Source organism: Crocuta crocuta, unplaced genomic scaffold, assembly GCF_008692635.1.
Source record: "Crocuta crocuta isolate KB4526 unplaced genomic scaffold, BGI_CrCroc_1.0 scaffold219, whole genome shotgun sequence".
In the NCBI taxonomy this organism is placed as follows: domain Eukaryota; kingdom Metazoa; phylum Chordata; class Mammalia; order Carnivora; family Hyaenidae; genus Crocuta; species Crocuta crocuta.
The window spans coordinates 355422-382785 of record NW_027551572.1 but is presented as its reverse complement, the minus strand read 5'-3'; the positions used below and the strand labels follow the sequence as shown (position 1 = coordinate 382785).

The following is a 27364-nucleotide window of genomic DNA, read 5'->3' as shown; positions in this document are numbered from 1 at the left end:
CTATAAGACATAAAAATTAGCGATGCAGTCACTGAATAGCAAGGCATGTCCACATTGCCAAGAGGCATCTGTGAAATGGTGTAACAACAGAAGGTCAAAAAATAGTCATACTGCAGTGGGAAAAACAAATGGTAGAACACACTATTTAGTTACCTAAATCAATGTACAGGAAAACGGGATCTTAGAAGTCCTCCGACGAACCAAGTGCAGATAATCTAAAGGTGGGGAGTGCATGTTTTATGTCGATCTGTCCCCTTTAATAAGAGAACGTGAGGTAATTAGAAAGTATTCAATGCATTCTGGACTGTTCTGCTAATTGTCCCAGGCAAGAGAAATCAAAATGCTTCGGAAAAGTAAGGCCTAGTTGAGTATTTGGGTAGAGGCCCCCCCCCACCCCTTTCGATCGGCTAGTCACTAAAAGGAAATCTCCTTACATACTCATTTTGTAGAGACGGATTGATCATGCTGTAGAAAAGGCTGGTTGCTGAGGATGTGTCTCTTCCATGTTTCCTCTGCCTCCTCTGCTTTTACCGAGTTTGGTCTTCAGAGTGGCGAAGGAAAATAGGTCATTTTCCCTTCATAAAGTTACCATTGGATGATTCCTCTATATTATTTCTATGAACCTTATAATAGTTACAGATTAAAAAATTTTTTTAAAATTTTTCATCTCAAAGAGTTCTCAGTCCCCACCTCTCACAAGGTACCATGAAGGGGCACTAAAGTGCATTTTGATGTAGGGGAGTAGAGTTTAAAGGTGCTGTGTCCAAGCTAAGAACCAAGATGATGCTGTTTAAAAAAGAAAGGCAATTCCTTCTACCTCCATCTCTGGAGTCAACTGAGGGAGGGCAGTGAACTAGACCCTCACCAGAGGATTGTCCTAACTCTTAACTTTAGAGAAAACTGTGTAAGGACCTGCACATATAGACTCATTTATTTGTCCAAAATAGCAAAAATAGGCCTATTTCACCCTTAAGAAAGTATTTGCAAATCTGATCAGTCATGATCATAAAAACGTGAATGGATTCCAGATGCAATCCATGTGGGCATGCTCGGTGGAACTAACTATGTATCTTCAGCTTAAAAGAACATGCTGCTGCTCATTTTCATCAAAACATGACTTCTAGCTACCGTAAATAAAATACACATGGAACGAGTAAATCTCTGTCTTACAATAATTACTTTTACATTAAAAAGTCACCGTCATCTTCAGATTTATCGAAAATTAGGACTCTAAATCTTATTATTTCCCAGTCTTAGCTAACAATCTTGCACAGGCCCGAGAGTCCAAAACTTGGAGCTCTGATCGACACAGCTTGGCAGGTTTCACACAGTTTGACAGGTAGGCAACTGTGAGCTACGCTTTTTTTTTTTTTTTAAATTAGCATTTTCTATCAAAACAGTCCGAAATCTTTTAAAATCCTCATAGAGACTGTATTTGTGCAACGCCACAGTCGTGTAGCTGTAAAAGGAGAAAGCAAAATACAGTCTGGAAGATTCACCACAGTCCAGGTTTTCTTGGTCCTGCGTTGAAACAACCAGGGGCCCCAGGAAAGCCGATTAACGACAGTGCTTCTCAAGAGGGGACGAGGGGCGGGTCCTAGAGTCCTGGGCGCTACTAGACGGGGACGGTCTCGACCACGGGGGATTTGATGCACTCGTCATGCAATCTGCTCTTCTCCGCCAGGCTCAAAGCACTTTCCGCGGGGTGCTCGGCAATGTGACCGTCCCCATTCAGTGTAGACACAAAGCCTTCCTGGGAGGGGCCTTTCAAGTAGGAGTGGAAGTCCACCTGCGCATGGCCGGACCTGGGCTCCGGGCAGAGGCCAGGGCAGGGCGCGCCGCCGTCGCCGTCGGCGGACGAGCAGCACACGATGACCGACGGGCTGGCGGCGGGGTAGGGGGCCGCGCCGTAGGCCTCCTCCGCCTGCCTGGCGTAGTCGGCGAACTGCTCCGGGGTCATGGTGTAAGGCACCAGCGACAGGGCGGCGCCCTTCACGGCGTCTCTCTCGGCGTAGCCGTCAGACACCGGGGTCGGCGCTCCCGGCAGGTGGCTGTCTATTTGGTAGTACAGCGTCGGAGAGTTGGCGTAGAAGGAGGCGCTCTTCGCGTGGCCCTCGTGGACGGCGCTGCCGTCGGAGTAGCAGAGGACGGAGGGCAGCGGCACGACCTCCGCGTGGGTCCCCAAGCCTTCCACGAAGCCGTCCCCTTTGTCGTCGTCGTCGTCCTCCTCCTCCTCCTCTTCCTCGTCGTCGTCGTCGTCGTCGTCGTCGGACTCGCTGGGCGCCAGGCTCTGCGTGCTGGAGTCGGTGGCGCCGCTGCAGAAGCTGCTGCCGTCGTCGTCGTCGTCGTCGTCGTCGTCCCCCGGGCAGTCCAGCTCCTCGGCCGACTGCAGGTGCAGCACGGCGGCCTGCGGCTCCGCGTCGATCTCGAAGTTNGCGTCTGCTTCTCCTGGCTTTTCTCCAGTTCGAGTTTCATTATGGTGTGCAAAAAGTGAGTCCGGACGCGGATAGGATTAAATTCGATTCTCCCTGCTGTGTTACTACATCCTTCTTTAGTGCAGCCACACGGGAAAGACATTCGATCCACCTTGGAAGGAAGAGCACAGGTTAGCCCGCGGGACTCCGGCAAACCCAGTAAGTAACAGCCCGGCACCTCTGGGCGACAACCCCTTCGCATCTGGGGTTGCCCAGTCCCACGTGTCATTTGTCATGACAGTCGAGCTGCAAAGAGGCCCTGCAAAGGGGAAGCGGAGACTTCAAACGTGACGCTTAACCTACAGCTTTATTTTTATTTATTTATTTATTTTAAATTTTTTAATGTTTTATTTATTTCTAGGCAGAGAGAGGCAGCGTGAGCAGGGGAGGGTCAGAGAGAGAGGGAGTCACAGACTGAAACAGGCTCCAGGCTCTGAGCTGGCAGTCAGCACAGAGCCCGACGCGGGGCTCGAACCCACGAACCGCGAGATCATGACCTAAGCGAAAGTCGGACGCTTAACCGACTAAGCCACCCAGGCGCCCCAACCTACAGCTTTAAAACCTAGATTCAAAATACGAATGTGTTATGGCTGCTTAAGTGTGGAGTTTCGGTTCATCGACTCGAGCCACGCTCTCTTCTCTTCTGCATTCTGCCCTCCCCTCCCTTCTCTTGATTCTATTTTTGCTCCTAGTTCTTCAAAGTCTATCCTTTCCCCAAGCTCCCCTCACGTCTACCACCCGCCGGCTCACACGCGCAGTTTAAGCTACTCGAACTTCCCGCACTCATCCCTACTTGCTGTCTTTAATCTAATGATATGACATTTTCCATACTTGCCACCCTCCTCTTTTTTGCTTATTATAAAATGCACTTTTTTGTGTGTGCCAGAGCCGTCCAGACTGACACCACTTAGTATCATGCAGCCTGAGAATTCGTTTTCCTTGTTTTTTCTTCTCGTTTGTTTGGATCCCTGGTACACAGTGCACGCATGTAGACTGCGGGGCTGTGACAGGTACACACATTTATCACTCTGACTAGTGGCCCCATGCACTTAGGTCCTGGCTCTCCTCTGCCCTTCCCCACTCCGGTAGACTATAAGCTTCTTGAGGGAAAGGGATGTCCAGGTAATCAATATCCCAGAATTAGAGAGATTGGACCCTGTCGCTGGAGTGTTTTGAGTTCAGCGAGTGTCACTGGACCAAACTCGTCACTTAAGTGATAGGCGGAATTCTCAGCAATCCAAGGGCACTCCCAAGATATTCGCTAATTCGCTAACAGGTTTTGCCAATGAACTGGTATGCAGATCGGAGCACAGGCACCCAGAAAGAACTGGCCCTGCTTGCCCCTTCTCCAGAGGCCGGGCATCTCCTTTACTGCAGAGGAGAAGGCAGACTCCTGCACGGCCGTCCTGGACTCAGGAAAAACGAGCGGCAGAGGTCAGAGCCAGACTCTATAGCTGTTTATATGTGGAAGAGAAGGCGCCCCACGGGCCTTTCTTGTGGGTTTTCTTTTCTATGAAATCATGGATTTCTATGAAATCATGGATTTCTATGAAATCCATGGATTTCTTTTCTATGAATCCACCCCAAACAACTGTTTAGCTGATGACGACTCCTCTCTTTTTGCCTGCGAGAGTGGCTGTCCTGATCCAAAACGCCAAGTTTCCGCATAAAATAAAGACACCTAATTATGGGGCATCGATGATATAGATGTATGGGGACTTGAAAACCTAGTCCAGGGACTGGTAAACTTCTCTTCTCTTCTCTCCTCTCCCCTCCCCTCCTCTTCTCTTTCTTCTCTTCCTTCTTCCCTCCTCCCTCCCTCCCTCCCTCCTTCCTCTCTCCCTCCCTCCCTCCTTCCTTCCTTCCTCTCTCTCTCTCTCTCTCTCTCCCCTCTCCTCTCCTTTTTTAAACAAAGGGCCAGAGATTAAATATCTTAGGCTTTGTGGACTGTACAATGTCTCTGTCAGCTATTCGCTGCTGCTCTAAAAGCATGAAAGCAGTCATGGACAACACCAAAACAAATAAACAAAGAAACACAAAATGGCCAGGCTTCACTGAAATGTTACTTACACAAGCAGGTGTGGCAGGCCAGATTAGGCCTGTGAACTATAGTTTGCTAACCTCTGGTCTAGTCCAGCCCTTTCACTTTTGAGACGAGGAAACCGAGCCCAGAAAGTTTACCTGACTTCGCCAGTTTCATAAAGCTGGTGAAAAGCGGAGCCAGGAGTAGAACTCGGTTTTCTTAAGTCTTAGTCTTGTATTTTTCCACCAATGTATGCCACTGCTCACCTATCATCTTTTTATACCCCATAGATGGATCAGAAAATACAAACTCAAATGTCAGAGATGTCATGATCTCTCTGAGTACTTGCGAAAACCCACAATAAGCTTAGTGCAGTAAATGAATCCAGGAGGAAATAATTCAGATAGACTTAGCTACAGTCGATCTCACACTGTAGTTTGTATGTGTCAGCATCTTATGTATACCCATAAATGTCCTTGAATTAGTATTGCTCTCTTGAACCATATGACTGCCTTGCTCCAAAGTTTTTTCTGTATGTGAGAAACTTCATGATGTCACATGGCGGGTGGTGTATAATGTCTCCTCTTTGGAGTCCTTGAAATCCAAGCCCTTACCTGGCACTTAATGCCTGCCAGGCTGCAGGTACACGTTTCTGGATCACAGAACACTCGGCAGTCACAGCCACAGTCCTCTCTCGATAGGCGGATGGCGCGCAGCTCATGCTTCTCTTCCACATCAATCTTTTTCACCCCAGAGGCCCGCAGCAGTGCTCTCCGTTTTTTTGTTGGCAAGGGTTGTAGAAAGAAGTACTCGTCTACCTCCGTGTTGTCTAAATCAATATCATCGTCAGAAATGTCATCCACTGTAAGAGTGCTGGCTTCTTCAGATTCCACTGTGCCATTCTTGGTCATCTAGAAATACAAAGTAGCAAAGAGATTCAGCATTGGCAGGGGCTCGACTCCCTACTTTTACACTTGATAAGAATAAAACTATTCTATTTTTTTTTTCATGTTTATTTATTTTTGAGAGAGAGACACAGAATCAGAAACAGGCTCCAAGCTCTGAGCTGTCAGCACAGAGCCCGATGCGGGGTTCAAACCCACAAACCGTGAGATCATGACCTGAGCCAAAGTCAGATGCTTAACCTAATGAGCCACCCAGGTGCCCCCAGAATAAAACTATTATAAAACATCATGTCCCCATAATCCATAAGTCTTTGTGAGTCGTATTATTTCCCTTTAATTTTTCTCTTTAGAGAAGTCACAGGAAAGAAAAAGGAAGACAGCCAAATGATAGACTTTTAAAATGTACTGGTAACAGAAGACTTAATTGGAACTCTTAACCTCCTAATGTAAGGAGCTGTAGTTGTTAGAGTTTTTAGCCGGTGCCATGTGAAAAAGACCAAAGGTTACAGAGGCCCATCGGTGAAAGCTATCTTTAGACTCAGTGCGTGATGGGCAGCTCTGATGGTGGAATAAATGCGTTCAGAGGTGATAGCATCTTAGTGGAAGCCGCTGCCACCTAAATCAACAAACATGTCCTTGAAATAATGACTCTGTCTTTTGGGTGCCAGCAAAACCGTGACCTAGGAAATAACATTATGCTGCACTGTGCTATTGGGATTCCAAACGTGATCGCTCTGTAGAACATTCCAAGAATGAGGGCTTGATATGAAGTCATCAGTCAGGTCAGCATGCTATCAAAAAGACAAGGAGCAGAGGGCAGTGCCGGCAGCCTCTTGCCAACGGGCAACTGGAACAATAAACTTGGGCCCTCAAAGGGGTTCATGTGAACCTGTGCCCAAAGCAATGCCTTCTGCATCATAGCTCATGCGGACAGCTGTGGCTCCTATACCCGTAACTACTCTGTTTCTATTTATATGTCCTTCCTAAATGAACTTCATCCATCAGTAAACCCTGAGTCAGTATTTCACTTCTTACGTTATATCAGCACATTGTTTCCTTCATAAAAAAACATTTAGAAAGAGACAGTTTCTCTGAATAGGAGCAAGAAATGTGTCCTGAGAAGCAGCACCGGAATAGATGTAGAAGTTCTGTAAGGGCTTATTCTAAGTATATAGGCTATTTTGATTCTTTAATTGTTAAATTTGTTACTTCACAAATTTCATTAATTGTAATTATTACCATGCTATTCTTCATCTTAACAACAGTTCATTTATTACATAGTCTCACATCATACTCTGGTGACATGAGACACCATTCTCTTGTCTTCATAGGAAAAAGTCTAACATTTATATAAAAATATTTATTATTGATCAAAAATCATAAACCAGAAAACTCTGAATATAGTAAAACATGGGTTTGAGAGCATAGGTCATTCCAGAAACATGCTTGTAATCCAAAGCCCTTGTATAATAAAGCGAACTTCAAGAACCATTGGCTCAAGTGTGATCATGTGACGTTCAGCACCATGTACTACTCATATTGCAAGACATCGCTTGCTCATCAAGTTAACATTCATTAAAAATGTCTGCTTGTCTTGTGCTACATTCGTAGAACAAGTTACCCTAAAACAAATAGAAGACTGGTCTTTGCCCTCAAGAAGAGGAAACAACACAGTAGCAAGTGTGTATTAAAGTATATTACAATGGGCTTCTGAACTGCATTTTCAAAAGCCACTACTTATATTTTTTGAAACATTCGGAGCTCAAATGTGTGTTCTTGAAAAGATAGACCTTCCTGTTTATTGGGTTTTGTTTTTCAATGTGATCTGCAATGCGTTTCCTTTGTTGGCATTTCTTTTTTTTTTCTTTTAACATTTTTTTTAATGTTTATTTATTTTTGAGAGAGAGAGAGAGACAGCACGAGCGGGAAAGGGCAGAGAGGGAGACAGAATCTGAAGCAGGCTCCAGACTCTGAGGTGTCAGTACAGAGGCCAATGCGGGATTCAAACCCATGCATCGTGAGATCACGATCTGAGCCGAAGTCAGACACTTCACCGACTGAGCCACCCAGGCGCCTCTACATTTCCTTATGTATGTGTTAGTTAAGCTGTTTCCATGTTTCTGTGATGTCCAGTACTAGGATGTTACTCTGATTGATTGCTGCTGTCATTTTTGTTAATTCTTATTTGCTAACAGCAGCATCTTTCTTCTGTGAAGATCTGATTTTCTAAGAAATTCAAGTGTGTAATTGCCTAGCACATACTCAATCATCTTGAGAGGTAAAACTGTATTAACAAATAGGAGGCATTACTTTTCCCATCTTGTCACCTTTGTGGCATTTAGATTTGTTTTTACTAATTCTTGGCCTACGTGAACCTTATCAAGGTCTGACTCCACAGTCCATGGAGAACAACCAGGACTTGGTTAATACGATTCACTTAACATTTCCTTCCTATTTAATCTCTGTGTTCTTTATTTATGCTCCCCGGTATAACCAGTTAACATAAAAAAACAACAAAAATCCCTCCATTTTATATCAACAGGGTTTGATTTTTTAAAAATAATAAATGACTGCTAACATATCAGTGAAAATTGTTAGAGGAACATGAGTTACCAATTGGAATCTAAAAATTTTTAAAAAGCTATCTCAAACTGCAGATGATACTTATTCCAAATACAGGTGCTCTTAGAAATGTAATCTGCATCTCTTATTCCTATATATTTAAATTACAATAAACAATTTCATTTCAAGATAAAAATTCAATTAAGAATCTAAAACTTCTTCACACAGAGCTACATACTGTTTCCACTCTTGTTTAGGAACCCATAGGCACCCTAATCTAGATTTCAAAATATCATTTTAAAGTTGAAATGACCTGGCAAGGTTTTTTCCTCACCTCCCCACTATCGTCTCTGCCATTTCCTTAAAACTTTTTTTTTTTCTAATGCTTATTTATTTTTGAGAGAGAGAGAGAGAGAGAGAAAGAGAGCATGAGTGGGGGAGGGGCAGAGAGAGAGGGAGACACAGAATCTGAAGCAGGCTCCAGGCTCTGAGCTGTCAGCACAGCAGAGCCTGCTGTGGGGTTCGAACTCACAAACTGTAAGATTATGACCTGAGCTGAAGTCAGATGCTTAACTGACTGAGCCATCTAGATGCCCCTCATGTCTGCCATTTCTCATGAAGATTGGAAATATTCAAGTTCATCCTAGTCAGCTGCCTTCTCTCCCCTTCCTCACAGTTTCTGGTGTGGTATGTAGCCATTGAGAGATACTCTGCTTCCCCAGCCCCTCCTGCAGTCTTGCCCATTTGCTCCTTTAAAACCCAGGCCAAACCTACTGACTTTAAATGCTCTTTAAAATCCATATATTACAGTGGCACCAGGGTGGCTCAGTCAGATGAGTGACCGACTCTTGATTTCAGCTCAGGGCATGATGTCATGGTTCGTGAGGTCAACGACACCATGTCATGGGTGTCGGGCCCATGTGAACAGCACAGAGCCTGCTTGGGATTCCTTCTCTCTCTCCCTCTCTGTCCCTCCCCCACTCGTGCTTGCTTGCTTGCTCTCTCTCTCTCTCTCTCAAAATGAAGAAACTTTTTTTAAAAAAGATCAATAAGTTCTGGTGATCTAATGTACAGCATGGTGATTGTGGACCACAAAACTGTGTTACACACTTGGAAGTTGCTGAGAGTACATCTGAAATGTTCCCATCACGAAATAGAAATTGTAGTTATGCTCAGAGCCTGGAGCCTGCTTCGGATTTGGCATCTCCCACCCTCTCTCTCTCTCTCTCCCCCTCCCCGCTTGTGCTCTGTCTCTCTCTCAAAAATAAATAAACATTAATAAAATTTTTTTTTGAAGAATAGTAGTTATGTGATATGATGGAAATATTAGTTAATGTTGATTGAACAGCATTGTTCATTGAAACTATTGAACAGCAATAGCTTTAAAGGTGTGAGATGGGACAGAACATGGTGCTTTTATTGGCCTGCAAATTATCCAGATGAGTGGACTTGTACAGGATCACTTCCTGTCTTGGTCCATAAGCAAAGAACAAAAAGTAAATAAACTGTAGGCATCTAGAGAATAGCTCCTGTATTCTCCTGCCTTAGTCACTTTAGAGGTGATAAGTAATGACTTAACTCATGATCTGATTAAATGATCTTTATCTTAGTTTAGATTTATCCTACACTTGTGTGCATTTCTTTATATTATATTGGAAGAATCTCAAGGTCACGGACTTGAGTGTGTGAGCATGTGTTTGCTTGCTTTATTCCAGGAATGATAATTAAGATGAGACTTAGTTCTTGAGTCACTGTGTAACTTGTCCAGACTCATTCTATAATTGAAAGGACTATAACCTTTTTTTAAAGAGATAGAATTTTAAACATATTAATTTTGCAAATCTGTCTGATTTGTACCAATAAATATGAACAAATAGTTCCCAAAGCCCAGTAGAGTAAAATCCTTGCCCATCTAACTATACTTAAGGGATGGGATACATTACTGTCAGAATCAGTGGAATGATGCTCAGACTGCTTTAAGTCAAGTATGGGGGGAGATGGGGGCTCAAGTGAAAGTCAGCATTCAATTCCCCATCTGTTTTTTGTTTTTTTTTTGTCATGTCATGTAGTGGATGAATTCCACCATAAATTCCAATGGGATGAAATTTTGGGTGCATTAAGTTCCTGAAAAAACTAATTCAATGCACAATGAATACGGAGAGGGAAATAGTACCGAAACTGTGGATTGACCATAATGCTAAAAACAAAACAAAAACCCGCAAAAATAGAAACACTTCCTTTCAGCAGTTCAAAGGTATTTTTAGTAATAAAGACTGTTACAAAGTTTTTAACAAATGTAAAAATGATAGTGGAAAGAAATAAGAATGTGAAAAAAAATCCAATTCCATAAACACTGATTACTGCCTATTATAGTGATGATAATGACATTGAGTATGACCCAAGCAACCATATAATGAAAACCAGTCATTGGGCTCCATACTTTATATAGATTATGTCATCTAATTTATACAACAATTTTATGAAGGATTTTTTTTAATAGTTGAGAAAATTGGAGCCTTGAGAAGATAATTTGCCGGAGTCTAGTTTATTGGTGATTGTACTGAGAATCAAACTCAGGTCTATTTGACCTCAAAGGAAAAGCCAGGCTCTCAAGACAGTTTAGAGTAAACATTCTTAGAGGAATAGTGAAACTCCATACAGAAGGAAAAAAAAAAAACCATACGGTTGCAGCCACATTCCAAGAGCCGATCTCAGTGCTGTGGCATAGCAGACGAAAGAGCCGGACAAGCTTCCTTAGATTTAGCTCATTCTGAAATGAAAAATATGATGCAGACACAGAGAACAAGAGCTCAGCAAAGAAGAACACAGGAAAAAGCTGAAACTATGGCATTTCCTTTGGGTACCTATTTTGTGAGCATGTGGTGGTGGACTTTTTTTTTTTTTAAGTTTATTTATTCATTTCGAGGGAGACAGAGAGAGCAAGTGAGAGAGGGGCAGAGGGAGAAGGAGAGGGAGATTCCCAAACAGGCTCCACATTGCCAGCATGGAGACTGATAACGGGGCTTGAAGTCATGAAATGCGAGATCATGACCTGAGCTGAAACCAGGAGTCAGATGCTTAACCAACTGAGCTACCTGGGCGCCCTGGTGGTGGACTTTCTAATGGAAATGCCAGCAGAAGAAGCTAACTAATATATTAATCTTGATCTTCTCAGCTGACTTTTAATTCATTCACTCTGGCCTGCATTTAATCAGCATAGTATGCTGCCTAATTTTGTATTCAATTCAATGTGCACACAATGAGAAGAGAGACCAAGTCTGTCTTGTTCACCACTGTATCCCTAGCACTTTGTTAACAGCAGTTCCATAGTAATTGATAAAGAAATATTTTTGAATGAATGAATGAATGAATGAATACTTAATCACTATGCTATCCTGCCAGCCATTGTACTAGGTGTCAGGATTTATAGATGTATGAGAGTTCTGCCATCTAAAGAGCTTCCAGCCTAGGGGAGAGATGCCCATGCAATAAATAAGCTATAGTGTGGGAAGGGCAACAAAATACACGTGCAAATTATAGAAGTAGCAGGGAGGAGAAAATGATAGAGAATTGAAATGGAAAGATAGATACAAAGACACAAAGAATTATTTAGCTCTTATTCTGATTCCACAGTCTCTATCAAGGAGAAAACCTTCACACCAGAAGGGAGGCCAGATATATTAGCAAGGATATAACATATCAAAAGAGATGGGGGGCTCCTAGGGGGCTCAGTTGGTTAAGTGTTTGAGTCTTGATTTCAGGTCAGATCATGATCCCAGGGTTATGATCCCAGGGTTGTGGGATCAAGCCCCACATAGGGCTCCGTGCTGAGAATGGAACCTGCTTAAGATTCTCTCTCTTCTTCTGCCCCTCTCCTCTGCTCATGCTTTTTCTATCTCTAAAATAAATAAAATACAATACAATAAAATAAAATATAAAATAAAATAATAAAATAAAAAGAGATGGGGAGACAGTGAGATAATACTCAGCTGTTTTATGTAAGCATCCCTAGGTCTGGGCCATTCATGCTCTCAAGCACTGAAAAAGCTTGAAGCTATGGTTGCTTAGTCTAATATGTGTGAAGAGCTATGGGGAAAGGAATCAAAAGATGATTAACATGAGAGTGAATTGTTAAAAAAACTAATTCTAGGTTATATTCTAGAAAGGATTATTTAAACAGATGGTCTCTGTACATTTGAAGAAAGAGTAGCGACCACTAGAGTCATTGCTTGGGTTCACTAAAGAGAGAATGTCCATTTGTCAAATTAAACTCCATGCGAAATCTCAAGCTATAAAATAGATAAAAGCTGAAGTGAGATACAGAGTCCTGACCCCATGAAACACAACTGGAAAACCACTGATCTAGTTCTTGGACAAAATTCTTTATGTTCTTTACATGGAAGGACAAAATGTGAACTTATTATTAAGAATATGGTTTGATACATCAATTTTTAGTTATCTGAGAAGTTGAAAATAGTTCTAATAAAAGTGTTGCTTAGCTCTTTTGGACACCAGAGAGGCTGGGAGTGAGGGATGGGGCACATATATCAACAAGTTTCAGGTGGAGGTCATTGTGGGATGAAGAGGAAACTCCCCCTTTTCCTCCTGAGGATCACTACTCTGAAAGGAGATCCTGAACTTGACCTTGTCTTCTTAAATATAATTTTTAAATAATATCTTGGATGAAGATGAAGGGGCAGGCTTGAGTATGACAAGAGGAGGTTTATTCAAATTAAAGAACAAACTTCATTGATCGCTCTCTGTGTCACGTCCAGCACTAAAGAGGATTCTTGCCCTGGAGTTGTATGAAGTGTTGATGTATATGATGAAGCTGACCTAATTTACCAGGGCTCTGTTTGTTTGATTGCTTTTTGTTGTTCTTGTTCTTTTATTTATTATCAGTTTAATATGAGCAAACAAATTGATCAAGGTCTAAAAAGCTACTGTATCTTTTAGTGAATACTCAAGGGACAGGGCATCCACCACTTGGGAGGGGATATTATAACACATTCCTGTATAGCAGAGAGATCCCATCTGGAGTACAAAGTCCAGATCAAGTACCATATTTTGAGGTAGACATTAACAAATAGCATTATATCCAAGAGAATGTAACCGGGCTGATAAAGTGTCTGAAATCCATGCCCTAGGAGGATTAGTGGAAAGAACTAAGGATGTTTAATCCTATAGAATTGAAACACATGGAGCCCACATAACCTACTGTCAAATATTTGCATATTCATCACTACTGCTTTCAAATACGTGGAGTTTGGAGATCAGGGGCAGGATTTTTTCTATGTGCCTAGAGGGCAGAATTAGGGTCAAAAGGTAGAATTAAATGGGAGCATACTGGTCAATGTAAAGAACTAACAATTATAGTTGGATAAATAGATTTGGTAATCTCAGAAAGCAGAGTGCTCTGGGCATCAAAGATGTGCAGTAAGTGGCTTTGTATTGGCCATGTATTTGATAGAAAGAATTTCTGGTTTTGTGGTATGAGTTGGATAGACAACCTAGCCATGAAGTCTTTGGCAGACTGAAGAAAAATATTCATGTTATTTTGATATTCAGTCAAATCTTATAGGATAATTCTTCTGCTCATTAGTTGCTAACTGCAGGTAGCAAATTGGAACCAATTTAATTATGCCCTCAAAGAACCAGGAAGATTTGATTGTTTTGTCAGCCTATAAGAATTTCAACAACAAGATGCGCAATGTGTCTGTGGCTTACGTACCACCACAAAAGTCACCAGAAAGGATGATAATAACATACAAGACATATAAACTTTCAAACATTCCGTTATCCTCCTTTCTGGTTTAGATCAACATTGGTTCTTTTAGTGGTGACTATTACACCAAATGAATTCAGTAGTGTGCTGGTAGATATTTAACAATGGTGTCTCTGGAAAAAAAAAGTTCTAATATGTTGTGTTTGTCAAGTCCCATGGTGTAGTCTCCTCATTGCTGATTTTAAACTACTATTGGGAACATATCTGCACAATACACTTCAGTGAGCAACTTTTGTGACTCTAGCACACCCCTGGATGCATTCCATAGTTTGATCAGGAGAATCTGTTAAATCGACTTCTCCTGAACCAGAGGATCAATGTGTACTGCACAAGAAGAATATAAAGATTTGATTACATAAGATTAATTGTTCCATTAAAATTAAAATTCCAGCAGTATTTTGAAAGAACATATTCTTAAATGTATTGCATTTGCCCAGGGCTGAAGCCCAGTTGGTCAGTCTCCATCACTTTGGTTAGGTGTTTTTTTTCTGTACTTGTTAAGATAGGTTGTGCATATGGCATGACAGGTGTTTGGCAGGTATCAAACAGGTGTTTGGTGTTGGAGCAGGTCTTCATTTAAGGATACATTCTGGAAGCACTGCCACTAAGTATGCTCTTCAAAAATCTCTACAGAGTCTAACAGTGAAGTTCCATAAGGATAAGTGGAGTTAAAATATACCTTGGCCAGCAGACTCTGACTCATCAAATAGAGAATTGTAGAACCAGGAAATGGTTAGAGACATATCCAAAAACTTAGAAACTATAGATCTGAGATAATAGCCTATGTCAATCATTTCTCACAACTCCCCAGTCCTTTATATCCTTTATATCTTCCAGAGCATGTAAGATAATTACCTATAGGTTAGGAAATCACAAGTCTGTTGAAGGGATACAAGGAACAAGGCTGGAGGTGAAAGGGGAGAATTATATTGCATGCGTATGTCACTAAATGAATAGAGCACAGCCTTAAATATAAGATTTGGGGTGAAGAAAATTTACATAGAGAGTTTTAAAAGGTTGATCATTAAAGGAAGAGTTATCACCTGACAACTCTTTTTTTTTTTTTTTATGAAGAAAGAGAGTATACAACCAAGCATTACTCAAGGAACACATGACTGAAAAACTGACAAAACTAAATAACCCTGGGAAGTAACTGGAAATGGTACCCAAGTGGAGATCGGCCTTTCACCTTACAAAGGAGAAAAAGAACAATCAAAGTTGAAAAAACACTGAGAAAGAAAAGCCAGTCAAAGCTGTGAAAGCTAAATTAAATTTCCTAGAACAAGGTAGAAGAATCCAGTAAGATATAACCCAGAGGCAAATGGAATGCCAACACTCTTTGAAACATAAATGGCTGCCTAATGCATTTTACAGATACATGTGAAATGGGAATAAAGGCTAATGTAATTGTTCAACAATGTGGTACAGATGATGAAATCTAAGCACTTAATTTGGAAAAGAGTATAGTATTCAGATGACTGCCTTGATTACTGTGAAGAGTATGACATGTTTGAATGGACTTGACAGGGAAAATGGACTATTCTCCATAATTCAGAAATCTCAAGCTAGTTATTTCTTCTAGGAACAAGCATTTTATTCAGCCAGTTTTCCTTTGATTGTTTTTTGACAATGTTTGGGACACCAACATCACCAATAGAAAAGACACTTGAACCCCCAAATAGAATTGGATTTGTTCTACAAATCTAATTGTATATATTATTTCCCAATGTGTCTAACTTGTAATTCGATTAAGAGATGGATTACTAAATAAGAAGCAGTTTTACAATGAAAAACTAAATTCCTATTCTTATTTTGCTTCCAAAATACTTATTATAAGAGAACATCAAGAAGTGTGTAGTGAGTGTTTCTGTTTACTAATCTTTCACTATTGAGGCCCCATCAGAAGAGATATCATTGCATTAGTGGGTTCTCTGCTTGGAACCTAGAGAAACACCCTGGAAAGACATGGAGGCACAGAGGAAGGAGAAACTTATCCTTTTCTAGACTGTTGGTTCTCAAATAAGGAAAAGGGAAACTACCCAGTTCCAGACCCAGTGAATTTCCTGTGGTGTTTTATCTGGTCTCCATGGAGAGGGCTTTGGGAAGTACTTGTCTTGTCAGATGGGCCTTCTCTGTTCTTACTCAACAGCCAGTTCACTGCTATTCACAGAGGACCACCTCCAGTCAAAGCTGGAGGTGAAGTTTGTCTTCAACAATCCTTGCTTTCCTCTTTTGACCTTTCTTTGTGCCAGTGACCCTCCTGCTGCCCCAGTCACAATAATGGAATTAATTTAGCTACACTTATTTTGTTACTTGCCTTGGAGGAAGTAGTATTTCAAGACAAATGTTACCTTAAAAGTGAAATTCCAAGTATCAAAGTGAAATTTTTAGATAATGTTTTTGGATAGCTAATTTTACATTTTGGATAGCTAAATCTTAGATAAATAGAGCTGACAATAGTTTAAAAATCATCAAACTTGGGGTGCCTGGGTGGCTCAGTTGGTTAAACACCCAACTTGGGCTAAGGTCATGATCTCATTGTTCATGAGTTCGAGCCCTGTGTGGGGCTCTTATGCTGACAACTCAGGGCCTCAAATCTGCTTTGGATTCTGTGTCTCTCTCTCTTTTTCTGCCTGTCCCCTGTGCTCTCTGTCTCTCTCTCAAAAATAAATAAATACTAAAAAAAAAATTAAAAATCGTAAAACTTAATACACTAGAGGAATTATAATTAAAATATACAACTGTTTCTCCATTCAGTCTTCTCAGATTTTTTTTAGCACACTAGTCCGCATTGCTAATGGTCTCTTATTAGGTTCATGTGATATGGTTCTGAGTTTCTAAATATTTTCAGTACAATAAAGCTATGATAAGATCGCCTTAGAGTCCTATTATCTTTTTGCTTGGTATGCATCTGAAAGGAACAACGACATCCAAATATCTTCTGTTTACATTGTCACCAAAAGGGAAATTTGCATGTTTCCACTTATCAATGACAAACCAAGCCATGACACCCATTTGAATGATTGCCTCTCCCACTTCCAACACTAAGAACAATAAAAAAGAAATATGGGGGTGCCTGGGTGGCTCAGGTGTTCAAGCCCTGCATCGGCCTCCATGCTGGCAGTGTGAAGTCTATTTGGGATTCTTTTTTTCTCACTCTCTCTCGGCCCCTCCCTTCCTCTCTCTCTCTCTCTCTCAAAATAAATAAATAAACTGAAAATTTTTAAAAATATATGAATCAATAGTGGGATGCATTTTTTGCTCCTTTTCTCCTTCAGCTTACTAAAAGAGAAGCATAAGAGTAGCTGAATACAAATTATAACATCAGAATATGTTACTGGCTTAATTTGACAATAAACTATTAAAAAAAAAAAAAAAGAATATGTTACTGGCTGATATAGAAGGTTCCTGTGGGTGTGTGTCTCTTCCTAACATTCATCACATGTATAATGTGCTTCAAAGTTCACCACAATAAATCTTTTGGTTCTCAGAATTATAGTCTCCCAGCTGTTAAAAACCACTGCACACAGCCCCAAACCCCAGAAAGGTATGACTCCCTGTAGTACACAGATTGTCTTTCCCAATGCCTAGAGGGGATAATCAATTAATTTTAGATTGGGAAGTAACAGGATAATATAACCAGTTTTTTATTGAGTGAGCCAGCGTTTAACACCATTGTGCTTCTTTTTCTTCAGTACACATGGCCTCATAATTTACCTATCCCACTGGGTCTTTGTTAAGATTAAATAAAATAATGTTTATAGAATGCCTGGCAAATAAAAATCACTTAATGAATGGCAGCCATTACTATTGTTCTGCCAATATTTGAGTTTAGAGAATGATTTTGTTCTTTGAGGAGGTTGTAGAGTTGGTTTGCGGTGGGTTAGAAAGGCAGAGAGTAGATTTCAGAAGAAAATTTAGAATTATTATTAAATTAAGCTATATGCAAAGCGATCATGAAAAACAGCAATAATACAGATTGCTACCAAAAAAGATCTTAAGGGACTTTCAATGAAACTTGTCAAAAATACCACCAAAGGAAATAGAGATATGCTCTAGGCTAGGTTGTGCCTAACTTAATTTAAGCAACTGCATTCTTATACAATTGGGAACAAGGCAGATACATAAATTGCAAAATACATAAAACAAGGTATTTTAAAACACACAGCATACCTCTGCCGCCTGACTTTATACCGGAAACTAAAGTTACAGGTAACGCAGATGTGCTTATGGTCTTCAGCTATTTAACAAGAGGCTCTTTATATTAAGTACCCTGGGTTACTGAAAAAAGATTTCCTTTGTCATTAGATAATGACGGGAGAGAGCATTTCCTATATACTGATAGGCTGGTGGATCAGAGCATATGTAAAGATTGTCTTCGGCCGATGAGAGACATTTTCTGAGCTACGTTTTTCTCTACTTAATCTCTAATGTGGCCTGGACACCTCTCTGACATCTCTTTAATGACTCAAAAGCCTCCCCCAAATCAGTATATCCAAAAAAAAAACTCATCATCCACCCCTTCCCTTCTGATTCCAGCCCCAACCTGCTCCTCTTCCTGAGTTCCTTGCCATATCCTTGTCATAGAGAAAGGTACTATTACCCACAACCTGTTTAGTTTTATAAGCCAGAAATTTAGGAATCATTCTTGATTGTACCCCTCCTTTCCTTTCAAATCCAGTCTGTCATCAGGAACTATTGATTTTAGGGGCGCCTGGGTGGCTCAGTTGGTTAAGCGTCCGACTTCGGCTCAGGTCATGATCTCATGGTTTGTGGGTTCGAGCCCCGCATCAGGCTTGTGCTGACAGCTAGCTCAGAGCCTGGAGTCCGCTTCAGATTCTGTCTCTCTCTATCTCTGACCCTCCCCTGCTCACACTGTCTCTCTCTCTCTCTAAGAAATAAAACATTAAAAAAAATCTTAAGAAAAAAAAAAGGAACTGTTGATTTTACTTCCTGAATTTCTCCCTCTGTCCATTTCCCTTGACTCCCCCACCATCAGTCTAGCTCATCTACCATCCTTTCTCTCCTGAACTACTGTGATAGCCTCTTAACTGGCCTAACTCTGTATGCTCCCCCACCAGCACGGCAGCCCTTATACCCAAACTATCCTCACATCATAGCATGAACCAGATCGTATTATTCTATCGTGCCAACCTCACGCTTAAAACTTTTGGATAACTTTTGAGGTTCTTAGTATGAAGAGAGGAGAAATGCCTTAACATGATCTACAAAGCCCTGTCCTGCCTTCTTCACCTATAATCTACTTCATGAATAATCTATTCTTTTTGTCTCTGTTCCAGCCACACTAGCCTTTGTATGGTCACCGTGCTTCCTCTGGCACAAGGCGGTTCTGGCTCTTCCTGCTGCCTGAACCACTCTTGCCAACCCTTTGGCCTAGTTACCTGTTCAGATTTCAGTTCAGTCGTCACTTTCTTGAAGAAACCTTCCTTGACTTCTGGACCATATCAATCCCCTGTTACTACTTTCATAGCCCCTTGCAACTTTCCTTCATAGTCCTTAATGAAGCTGGGAGTTTATTTTGTTTACCAGATTGGTGCTTTTCTTTCCTATTAATATGAAAATTCCAGGAGACAAGGGACCACATCTATTTTTGAGACCATTTAGCCCCATCCCAAGTACAGGGTATGTGACCTGGTAGTACTCAATAACAAATATTTAGTGAATGAATAAATAATCAATGTCAGGTAAGTTTTCCACATTGTTTTCGGTGAAGACACTTTACTGTTTTTGTATAAAAGGAAAAAAGAAGACTTAGCAGATAGTCTGTTGTGTAATGTCCAGTTTGGTCTATGAATATAATTATGAAAATGGTTAATTCAACCAAATCAAGGTAAGGCTATAAGGTTTTGCAAAAATTGAGTTCCTAAATTTTTTTTTTTACCTTTAGTTTTAAAGAGTTCAGTTTTTCCTCCCTGAGGTGTTCTCTCAACATCTCCCGGTGAAGCCTCTCCTGTTCTCTTGCAAATTCACCAAGAGTGTACTGACGCACACTGTTATGGCGGCTGGACATGCCCAGGGTGCTACCCCCTTGACTGGGCACGCTCGTGAAGCCTTGCCTCCTGGTGAAGTAGTACACGGTGACACAGCTAAAATGCACATTCTTTGTCCTTAGCCGCTTCTCCCTTTTGAGGATGGAGGAAGCTGAAAGAGAAAGAAACAGTTCAGTGAACACCTAGGGCAGCAGTCTTCAGATGAGGTGAAGATTAAAAAGTGTCACTTGATGCTATTGAATCTATTGTCCACCCTTTTTGGCTAGGAGACACTAAACATGTTGTATCTGAGAGCTGGCACAGATTTCGATTTCCTTTCTTAAATTTTCTTCTAGCTGTAGTAGAGTAGACTTTTAAGTCCTCTATAATGGTAGTCTAAGCAAACTTTCAGGAAACTTGCCAATAGTCTGTGAGTCAGTGGCAGAATTTAACTTATTTCCCCTAATGTCTTAACTTTTGGTTTTATGGTTTTCATGTGAATGCATCATATTCTAATCAGAAAAGACACACTACAAACTCTTATATATATATATTTTAATGTTTTATTTATTTCTGAGAGACAAAGAGACAGTGTGAGCAGGGGACGGTCAGAGAGAGAGGGAGATACAGAATCTGAACCAGGCTCCAGGCTCTGAGCTAGCTGTCAGCATAGAGTCCAATGTGGGGATCGAACCCACAAACGGTGTGATCATGACCTGACCTGAAATCGGATGCTTAACCCACTGAGCCACTCAGGCGCCCCATGAATCTTATTTTGATATTGAGGGCACCTGGCAAAAAAAAATGTCTATGAATTTCAGAAAATTTCAAAAGGCAATAAAAACCTTACAAAAAAGGTTCATTGGCACTATTAAGACATTTTCACAACCTAAATCTAACAAAGCTTTCATTTGATAAGAACCCCACTAACATTACAGACAGTGGGATTTTAATATAGGTATACATCGAGACAATTGAAAATGGCCACAAAATACATCAGAATCTTTATTATTATTGGCGACCTCAAGATGCATTGAGCATCACGGAAGTTTGAGATATTACTGTATTTGAGAAAAAGAGAGGTACACATCATAAACATGACCTCTTTAGAGTTGAAAGACACACTAGACATCATCTCACCCAGTCCTTCTATTTTATAAAGTTAACACAGACTTACAGAATTTGAATGAGTTTTTCAATGCAGGTAGTTAGTGACAAAGCTAAACTTAAACTGAAAAGTCCCTAATCTGGTGCCACATTATATGAACTTTTCAATTGGGGAAGGAAAAGTACACTGAATTGAGGGGAAAGATATAGAATCATGCTCTTATGGATCATTTCCCCTCCTCCTCCCCCGATACACTGAAGTTCTAACTCTCAACACCCCGAGATGTAACCTTATTAGGGAATAAGATCTTTACACAGGTGATTGAGTTGAGGTAAGGTCATTAGGGTGGGTTTCAATGGAGTACAACTGGTATCCATATAAAAAGGGAGAACTTAAACACATACATGGAGCGATGATATAAAGAGACAAAAGGAGAAGTTCATGTGAAGATGAATACCGAGACTGGGAGTATGTGGCAGAAAGCTGAGAGATGCCTTGGGCTACCAGAAGCTGGAAATGTAAGGAAAGCTACAGTTTTCAGAGAGAGCATGGGTCTGCTAACACATTGATTTCAATCTAGTCTCCAGAATGGTGAGACAAGAAATTTCTGTTGTTCTAAGCCACTGAGTTGGTGGAACTTTGTTCCAGTTGTCTTAGGAAACTCACATGCATGCTCAAGTAGACAAATAGGAACAATGCACTGAGCAAAAATCCTTGGGTAGCAACAAGTAATATAAACTAACATCTATGGAGCGCTTCCCAAGTGCTATAATATTCAAAGAATTTTACATGAATTATCTCATTTTATCCTTACAACTCCCTGGGTTGATATTACCCACGTCTCCACTTGAGGAAACCAAGTCACCAAAGGTTAAATAACATTTCCAAAGTCATATAACCAGAAGTGAAGCTGGACTTCATTAATTCAGGATCCAGGCCCCTAACCTCCATGTCACAGAGAGAGCTGAAGCCATTCTAAGGGAGTTGAACAAGGCTGAATCTTGGTGTCATACTACTTCTGGTGGATGTCAACTGCTGCTGCCTTCAAAGATGATTTTGATTTGGAAGGCTGCATAAGCAATGAAAGAAAAGGGACTACAGTATCACTGTGAATATGTATAAGACTCTTTTTCCAAAGGGGTTCAAGTTCCTTTGCCTCACATTCACCTCCCCCCACTAAAACATTCAAGCCAAATACAGACGGGCTGTATGATTAATCACATTTTATGAACTGATCTATTCAATAAATATAGACCAAGAGTCTACCAAGTGCCTGGCACTTTCCAGATGATTAGATATATTGGTGAAAAAAACCAGATGGTGTCTTCTGCCCACATGGGACTTCCATTTCCAGTGATGAGAAACTGAGACAGAATGAACAGACTCAGAAGTTTACAGAGTAAGAGAAATAATGACATTTGGGCAAGAATTTCATTTTCCCAACTTCCCCTCTTCTCCACTGTTCTACTTCTCCACAGGAGATTGCCGGAAAGCAAATGCTTTTAAACGTGTACACAGTTTTCCCGTTTATTTATGTACATGTTCATTGCACGTACTTGTACTCCTGGCAGCAGAGACAATTTTCAACTTTGATTTAAAACTCTGATGTGCTTCATAATGGTATGTTTAAATCATCTCAAAACAGGGAAGAATTTGTCAAAATGTAAAAGATTACCTTAGAAAGAAAAATTCAACAACCTCCTGAGTAATCTGACACCCTGACAGGCTCATCTGTTAACCACCTTACAGCAGGTGAGAGTCTCTGGTTTTGGGTAATAGCCTTTAATCTTTTTCACTTTTGAGATCATAAAATGATGCCCTAAGGCATTATCTTTCAAGGCCATGAATTTACAGATTAAAAAAAAAGATTTTAATGAACTCTTTAAAATAATTATTATAATCATCTCTGATAATTTTATTACTAATTTTAAAAATATAATTCATGGTTGTCTAGGCAAATTTCAGCTTTAACATTTATTTAGACCTGTACCTGTACTTTTTGATTATAAGGATTCTTTACTCTTCTGGATGAATCTATTGTGATATGAATCTACCATTTCCTAAAGAGCCAGATTACTTTTTCCCAAAAAGACAGAGTAAGGGACAATTTTCTAAGGCTTTCGGGATAACAACAGTGGCAGGTTGTAGAATCAGTCCCTTCCCCTGGGCTCTTGGCTTTGCTATCGTTGTCAGAGTGTGTTAGGATTAGACTGGTGTCAGTTCTTATCCACGAGGGTTTATAGTTCAAACCTGTGCTCATCCTTTTTCTAGAATTTGCATATTATAAATAGCACCGTAAAAATAATGATCGAAATGCCTATGGATATATTTAAAAGAAAGGCTTTGAAATACTATAAGATCAGCCTTATGGGAGATATTTTAAATGTAGCTTTCCTGAATACAGGAGCCACCCACGTCTCTCTTCTGATGATTGAACTGGAGCACTAGAATGGGCCTTTATGGGCTATCTCCTGCCTCCAGGCCCCAATTTGACAAACATCACAAAATGAAGTCATAAAAAGAGTGTGTGCTCTTCAAGCTTGGGAAAAACAGGCCAAATTCACTCAGCACATCTGCCTTAGGTAATCTGAAACCTCCCTTATATGCCTACCTAGTAATTTGTGCCCTTTGCAGAGTGACTGAACTCTACTTTGTGTCTCTACAGAGTTCAGAATTCACTTTACCACTGTGAGGTCAAGAGCGAGTAAAAAAAGGGAGAAGGTGTCTTTCATTACTGCTCTGAAAAATAATTAGTCTGTTTTCATACACACTAATTTTTTGGTGTCTTTCAACTTGTTTCCTTTTATCCTATTCACAGTTACCACTCTGAAGCAAAGTGGCTAAATGCAACAGTACTATGTATACTGCCCAGGACACAGCTCTTAAGAACACCATTATGGTTCTCATCAGGATATACTGGTTACTGTACAAGGATCACATATTATGGAGATGATATTGATCTTGGTAAACTAAAGAAATAAATAGCACAGTGTGATTGACGTTAGCTATCTGCAGAAGTTATCCTTCCTAAAATAATGCTTTGGAAATGAATGGAAAAGAGAATTGGGAAATTGCCTAATTCACAATTCCAGGATGAGAATGTAAGTAGACAAAATAAAATAATCCATACCATAAATTATATAAAAAGTTCATGAACAGAGTAGATTAAAACTGGAAGCCAAAACTAAGAAATTTTGATCCATATGTCAAGGGATCACAACTGAATCAAATTAAGCTCTAAGAAAATTCAACTGAATTTGCTTCACTTCCACATTTATAAACCAATCTGTTCATACAAATTGGATTACTCCTTCAGATCAACAAGACTATCTAGTTGATTTATTAATTTTATCTCTTGCTGAAAATAATCAAATTTGTTTCAGATTTATAAGTCAGTCGTTTCTGAATGTGGTTAGTATGTGTCATTCCACCTGAGGTTGCCTTCTATGCATGCAAGAAACCATCATGTGTGTGGGCCTGAAAAATTGAAGATAAGATCTTAGGCCCTTGATTCCATTATAGGGCAGTCACTCTGGAGCTAATGTTTGTTTGTTTGTTTTTAATTTTTTTAAAATGTTTATTTATTTTTGAGAGAAAGAGAGAGAGAGAAACAGACAGACAGACAGAGTGTGAGCAGGGGAGGGGCAGAGAGAGAGGGAGACACAGAACCCGATGCAGGCTCCAGACTCTGAGCTGTCAGCACAGAGTCTGATGCAGGGCTTGAACTCACCCATCATGAGATCATGACCTGAGCTGAAGTCAGAAGCTTAAGCAACTGAGCCACCCAGGCACCCCTGGAGATGATGTTTGAACAGCAAACTAGTTACCCTCTCAAGGCACTTGGTTCTTTGTAGTGTCAACAACTATCAGCAAAGCCCTGGTACAGCTAGAAATGCAGAAAGCAGTAAACAGAACTATGTTTTCTGGACTTAAGTTTAGTACACAGAAGTTGAGAATTTGTGGTCCAGTCTGTGGAAAATATTAATTCTACCATTTGGGTCTAAATCAGTAATATACTTCTCTCTCCTATGCGGTATTCTCAGAAGGAAAGTACCAGATGATTTGTAAGTCTATATACTGTGTTTATTTTTCATTTATTTAGGGGAAATTTAGTCAAAGCAAAATGAGGTTACTGAAATTAACTTGTTTATCTGGTAAATCCTGGGCAAGAAAAACTCTTGTTTTTAAAAATATACACATCAAATTAATCAGGGATTCTGCAAGTGTACATATTCTTCTTACCTTCTGAGGAACAAATCAAGATCAAATCAGTTAAAAAGTCATGAAGCCTAGCTTACAAACAGAAAAATCCAGTTTCATCAGGAAATTTTATTTTATATAAAAAGTGATCCTAAGAGCTTAGATATTAAATCAATTTCCAATGGTTAAGATTATTCAGATTACAAAAAATATGTCCTTAACCTTACAAGTGACTTCTGTAAATGTCCTGTGATCACATTCTCCTGTACTTTCCAGCTTGACATGATTGTCCAGGTTGGCCTCTCTTGATTAGGTGTCAACCACATGGTCTCAGATCCTAACCACAAGAGTAAAAATGGATCCAACAACCAAGAAATATAGTAATTTCTTTGAAAGTGAAGCCTGGTTTGCTATTAAAAGCAATCCTCCCTTGTTCTAATTCTCCCCTTTTGTTAAGTTACATCCTCAAGTTTTCTGCATATACTTGCCTCAGTCATAATTTTTATCATTAAACATTTTTTTAATGTTTATTTATTTTAGAGAGAGACAGAGCGTGAGCAGAGGAGGGGCAGAGAGACAGGGAGACATAGAATCTGAAGCAGGCTCCAGGCTCCGAGCTGTCAGCACAGAGCCTGACATGGAGCTCGAACCCATGAACCATGAGATCATGACACTTAACTGACTGAGCACCCAGGCGCCCTACTAGCTTTCAATTTTTTGCTCAAGTAAGGTATTTAGGCCAGTAATAAATCATTCAAGTGGGAGAAACTCCAAAAGATTGATAATAAGGAAATATCCTGGGGCACGAGTGAATGAGAGGCAATATGAAAGTAAAGACTAATTGGCAATATTTTCTTTCCAACCATGAAGAAAATCCAAATTACTTCAAGTATGGAATGTAAAGTGATCTATTATCTATGGCCAAATCAATGTTACATTATTATACACTCAGTATATTATTATATACTCAGTTTTGAAGAGTATAATGCGGGCACACACACACACACAGTCACAAACAAGAGAGAGAAACTCTCCCCAACACTGGACAGGCAGTACTGGGGTACACCCAATATTTTGGAATTGAAGTGCTTTGCATTTCCAAAGAAGTAATCAGAATTGAGACAGAAGCAGTAAATGTAAGAAAATGTCAGAATTCTCCAAAGACATAGCAAATCAGCTCCCCTCCCCCGTTTTATTATTGCCCTTTTACTATGAAATAGCATTCAAAAAAAATCAAGGAAAAATAGCTCCCACTTACAGTGATGCTTGTGATGTCAAATCCAAGTTTGTATTTGGCTCCCTACAGAGTGAATGATAGCTCTAAATGCTTTTCAAATTGTAGCACATCTCTCTCTTTAGGCTGTAAATGCCACTCTTCCCCATCATAAACCAACCAACCAACCCCCGTGCTAATAAGGGGGCAAGTAGACCACACTATATAAAATATGATAGACATACGTAAGAACCAGTCATCATTCTGATTTCAGTCCTTCTATAGAGAAGGAATAGTTTTATAATTCCTAGGCAAGATTAGGCAGCTTAATCATTTAGTTGCACGAATTTTCCATTCTAATGTTAAGTTGGAAATATTCACAGTGGATTGCCCTCGAGATGAATAATGTCTTTGGTGAATTGCAGCTTCTAAGTGAAAAAATTCAAGATGACACCCTTTTGTTTAAGTCACCAGTCCACAAAAACAGAACAAAATAAAAACCCTCTCATAGAAGACTGTAAGAAGTTAAGTATTCTGTCAAGATATATCCACAAGCTGCTTATGCATTTAAACAAATGTTAAAAAATGAGCAAAAATAGAAATCATATAGAAAGATGACCCTTGAGGCTGGATGACTAAAGCTTTGTTTTGGATCATGAACATGCATGTCACGTCGTCGTCCTTTCAGTCTGTCAGCTACACGCACACAAGCAAGCGAGAGAGCTGCACAGAGGGGACGAGCTTTCTCCTGAGCCTCTCCAGACAGCTACAACCCAGGCTGCTCCGACGCTGCGAGCTGGCTTTGACATTACAGGGGTGCTTTAACGGCATAATCATCTATCTGCAATTCTCAGCCTAGAAAAAAATGTAAGATTTACCACCCAAGATTCTGATGTGAATTTAGGAAGCCGCATATAAAAATTGCATCTAAGTATAAACTTTGACTTCCCAGCTTTGATGTCATCGATAATTAAAATGATTAACTCACAAAGAGTGATCATTTTTCAGAACTAGCTGTTTTTTACCCACACATTTCCATTTTATTAAAGAGATCCCCTGTGCCTTCCCCCTAAATCTTCTCAATAAAAAAAGGGGGTGGGAATC

At 40.2% G+C, this 27364-nt stretch overlaps 1 protein-coding gene across 1 annotated transcript in view; it reads right to left on the bottom strand.

The window, feature by feature from the left end:
- Window positions 1-1531: 1531 nt before the first annotated feature.
- Window positions 1532-27364, bottom strand: part of CSRNP3 (cysteine and serine rich nuclear protein 3) — a 178585-nt gene continuing 152752 nt past the window's right edge. Inside the window, 4 exon segments of the mRNA XM_077751206.1 lie at window positions 1532-2436; window positions 2439-2586; window positions 5112-5408; window positions 19652-19911. Of these exon segments, the coding sequence (XP_077607332.1) occupies window positions 1616-2436; window positions 2439-2586; window positions 5112-5408; window positions 19652-19911 (1526 nt within the window). The 3' untranslated portion in view covers window positions 1532-1615.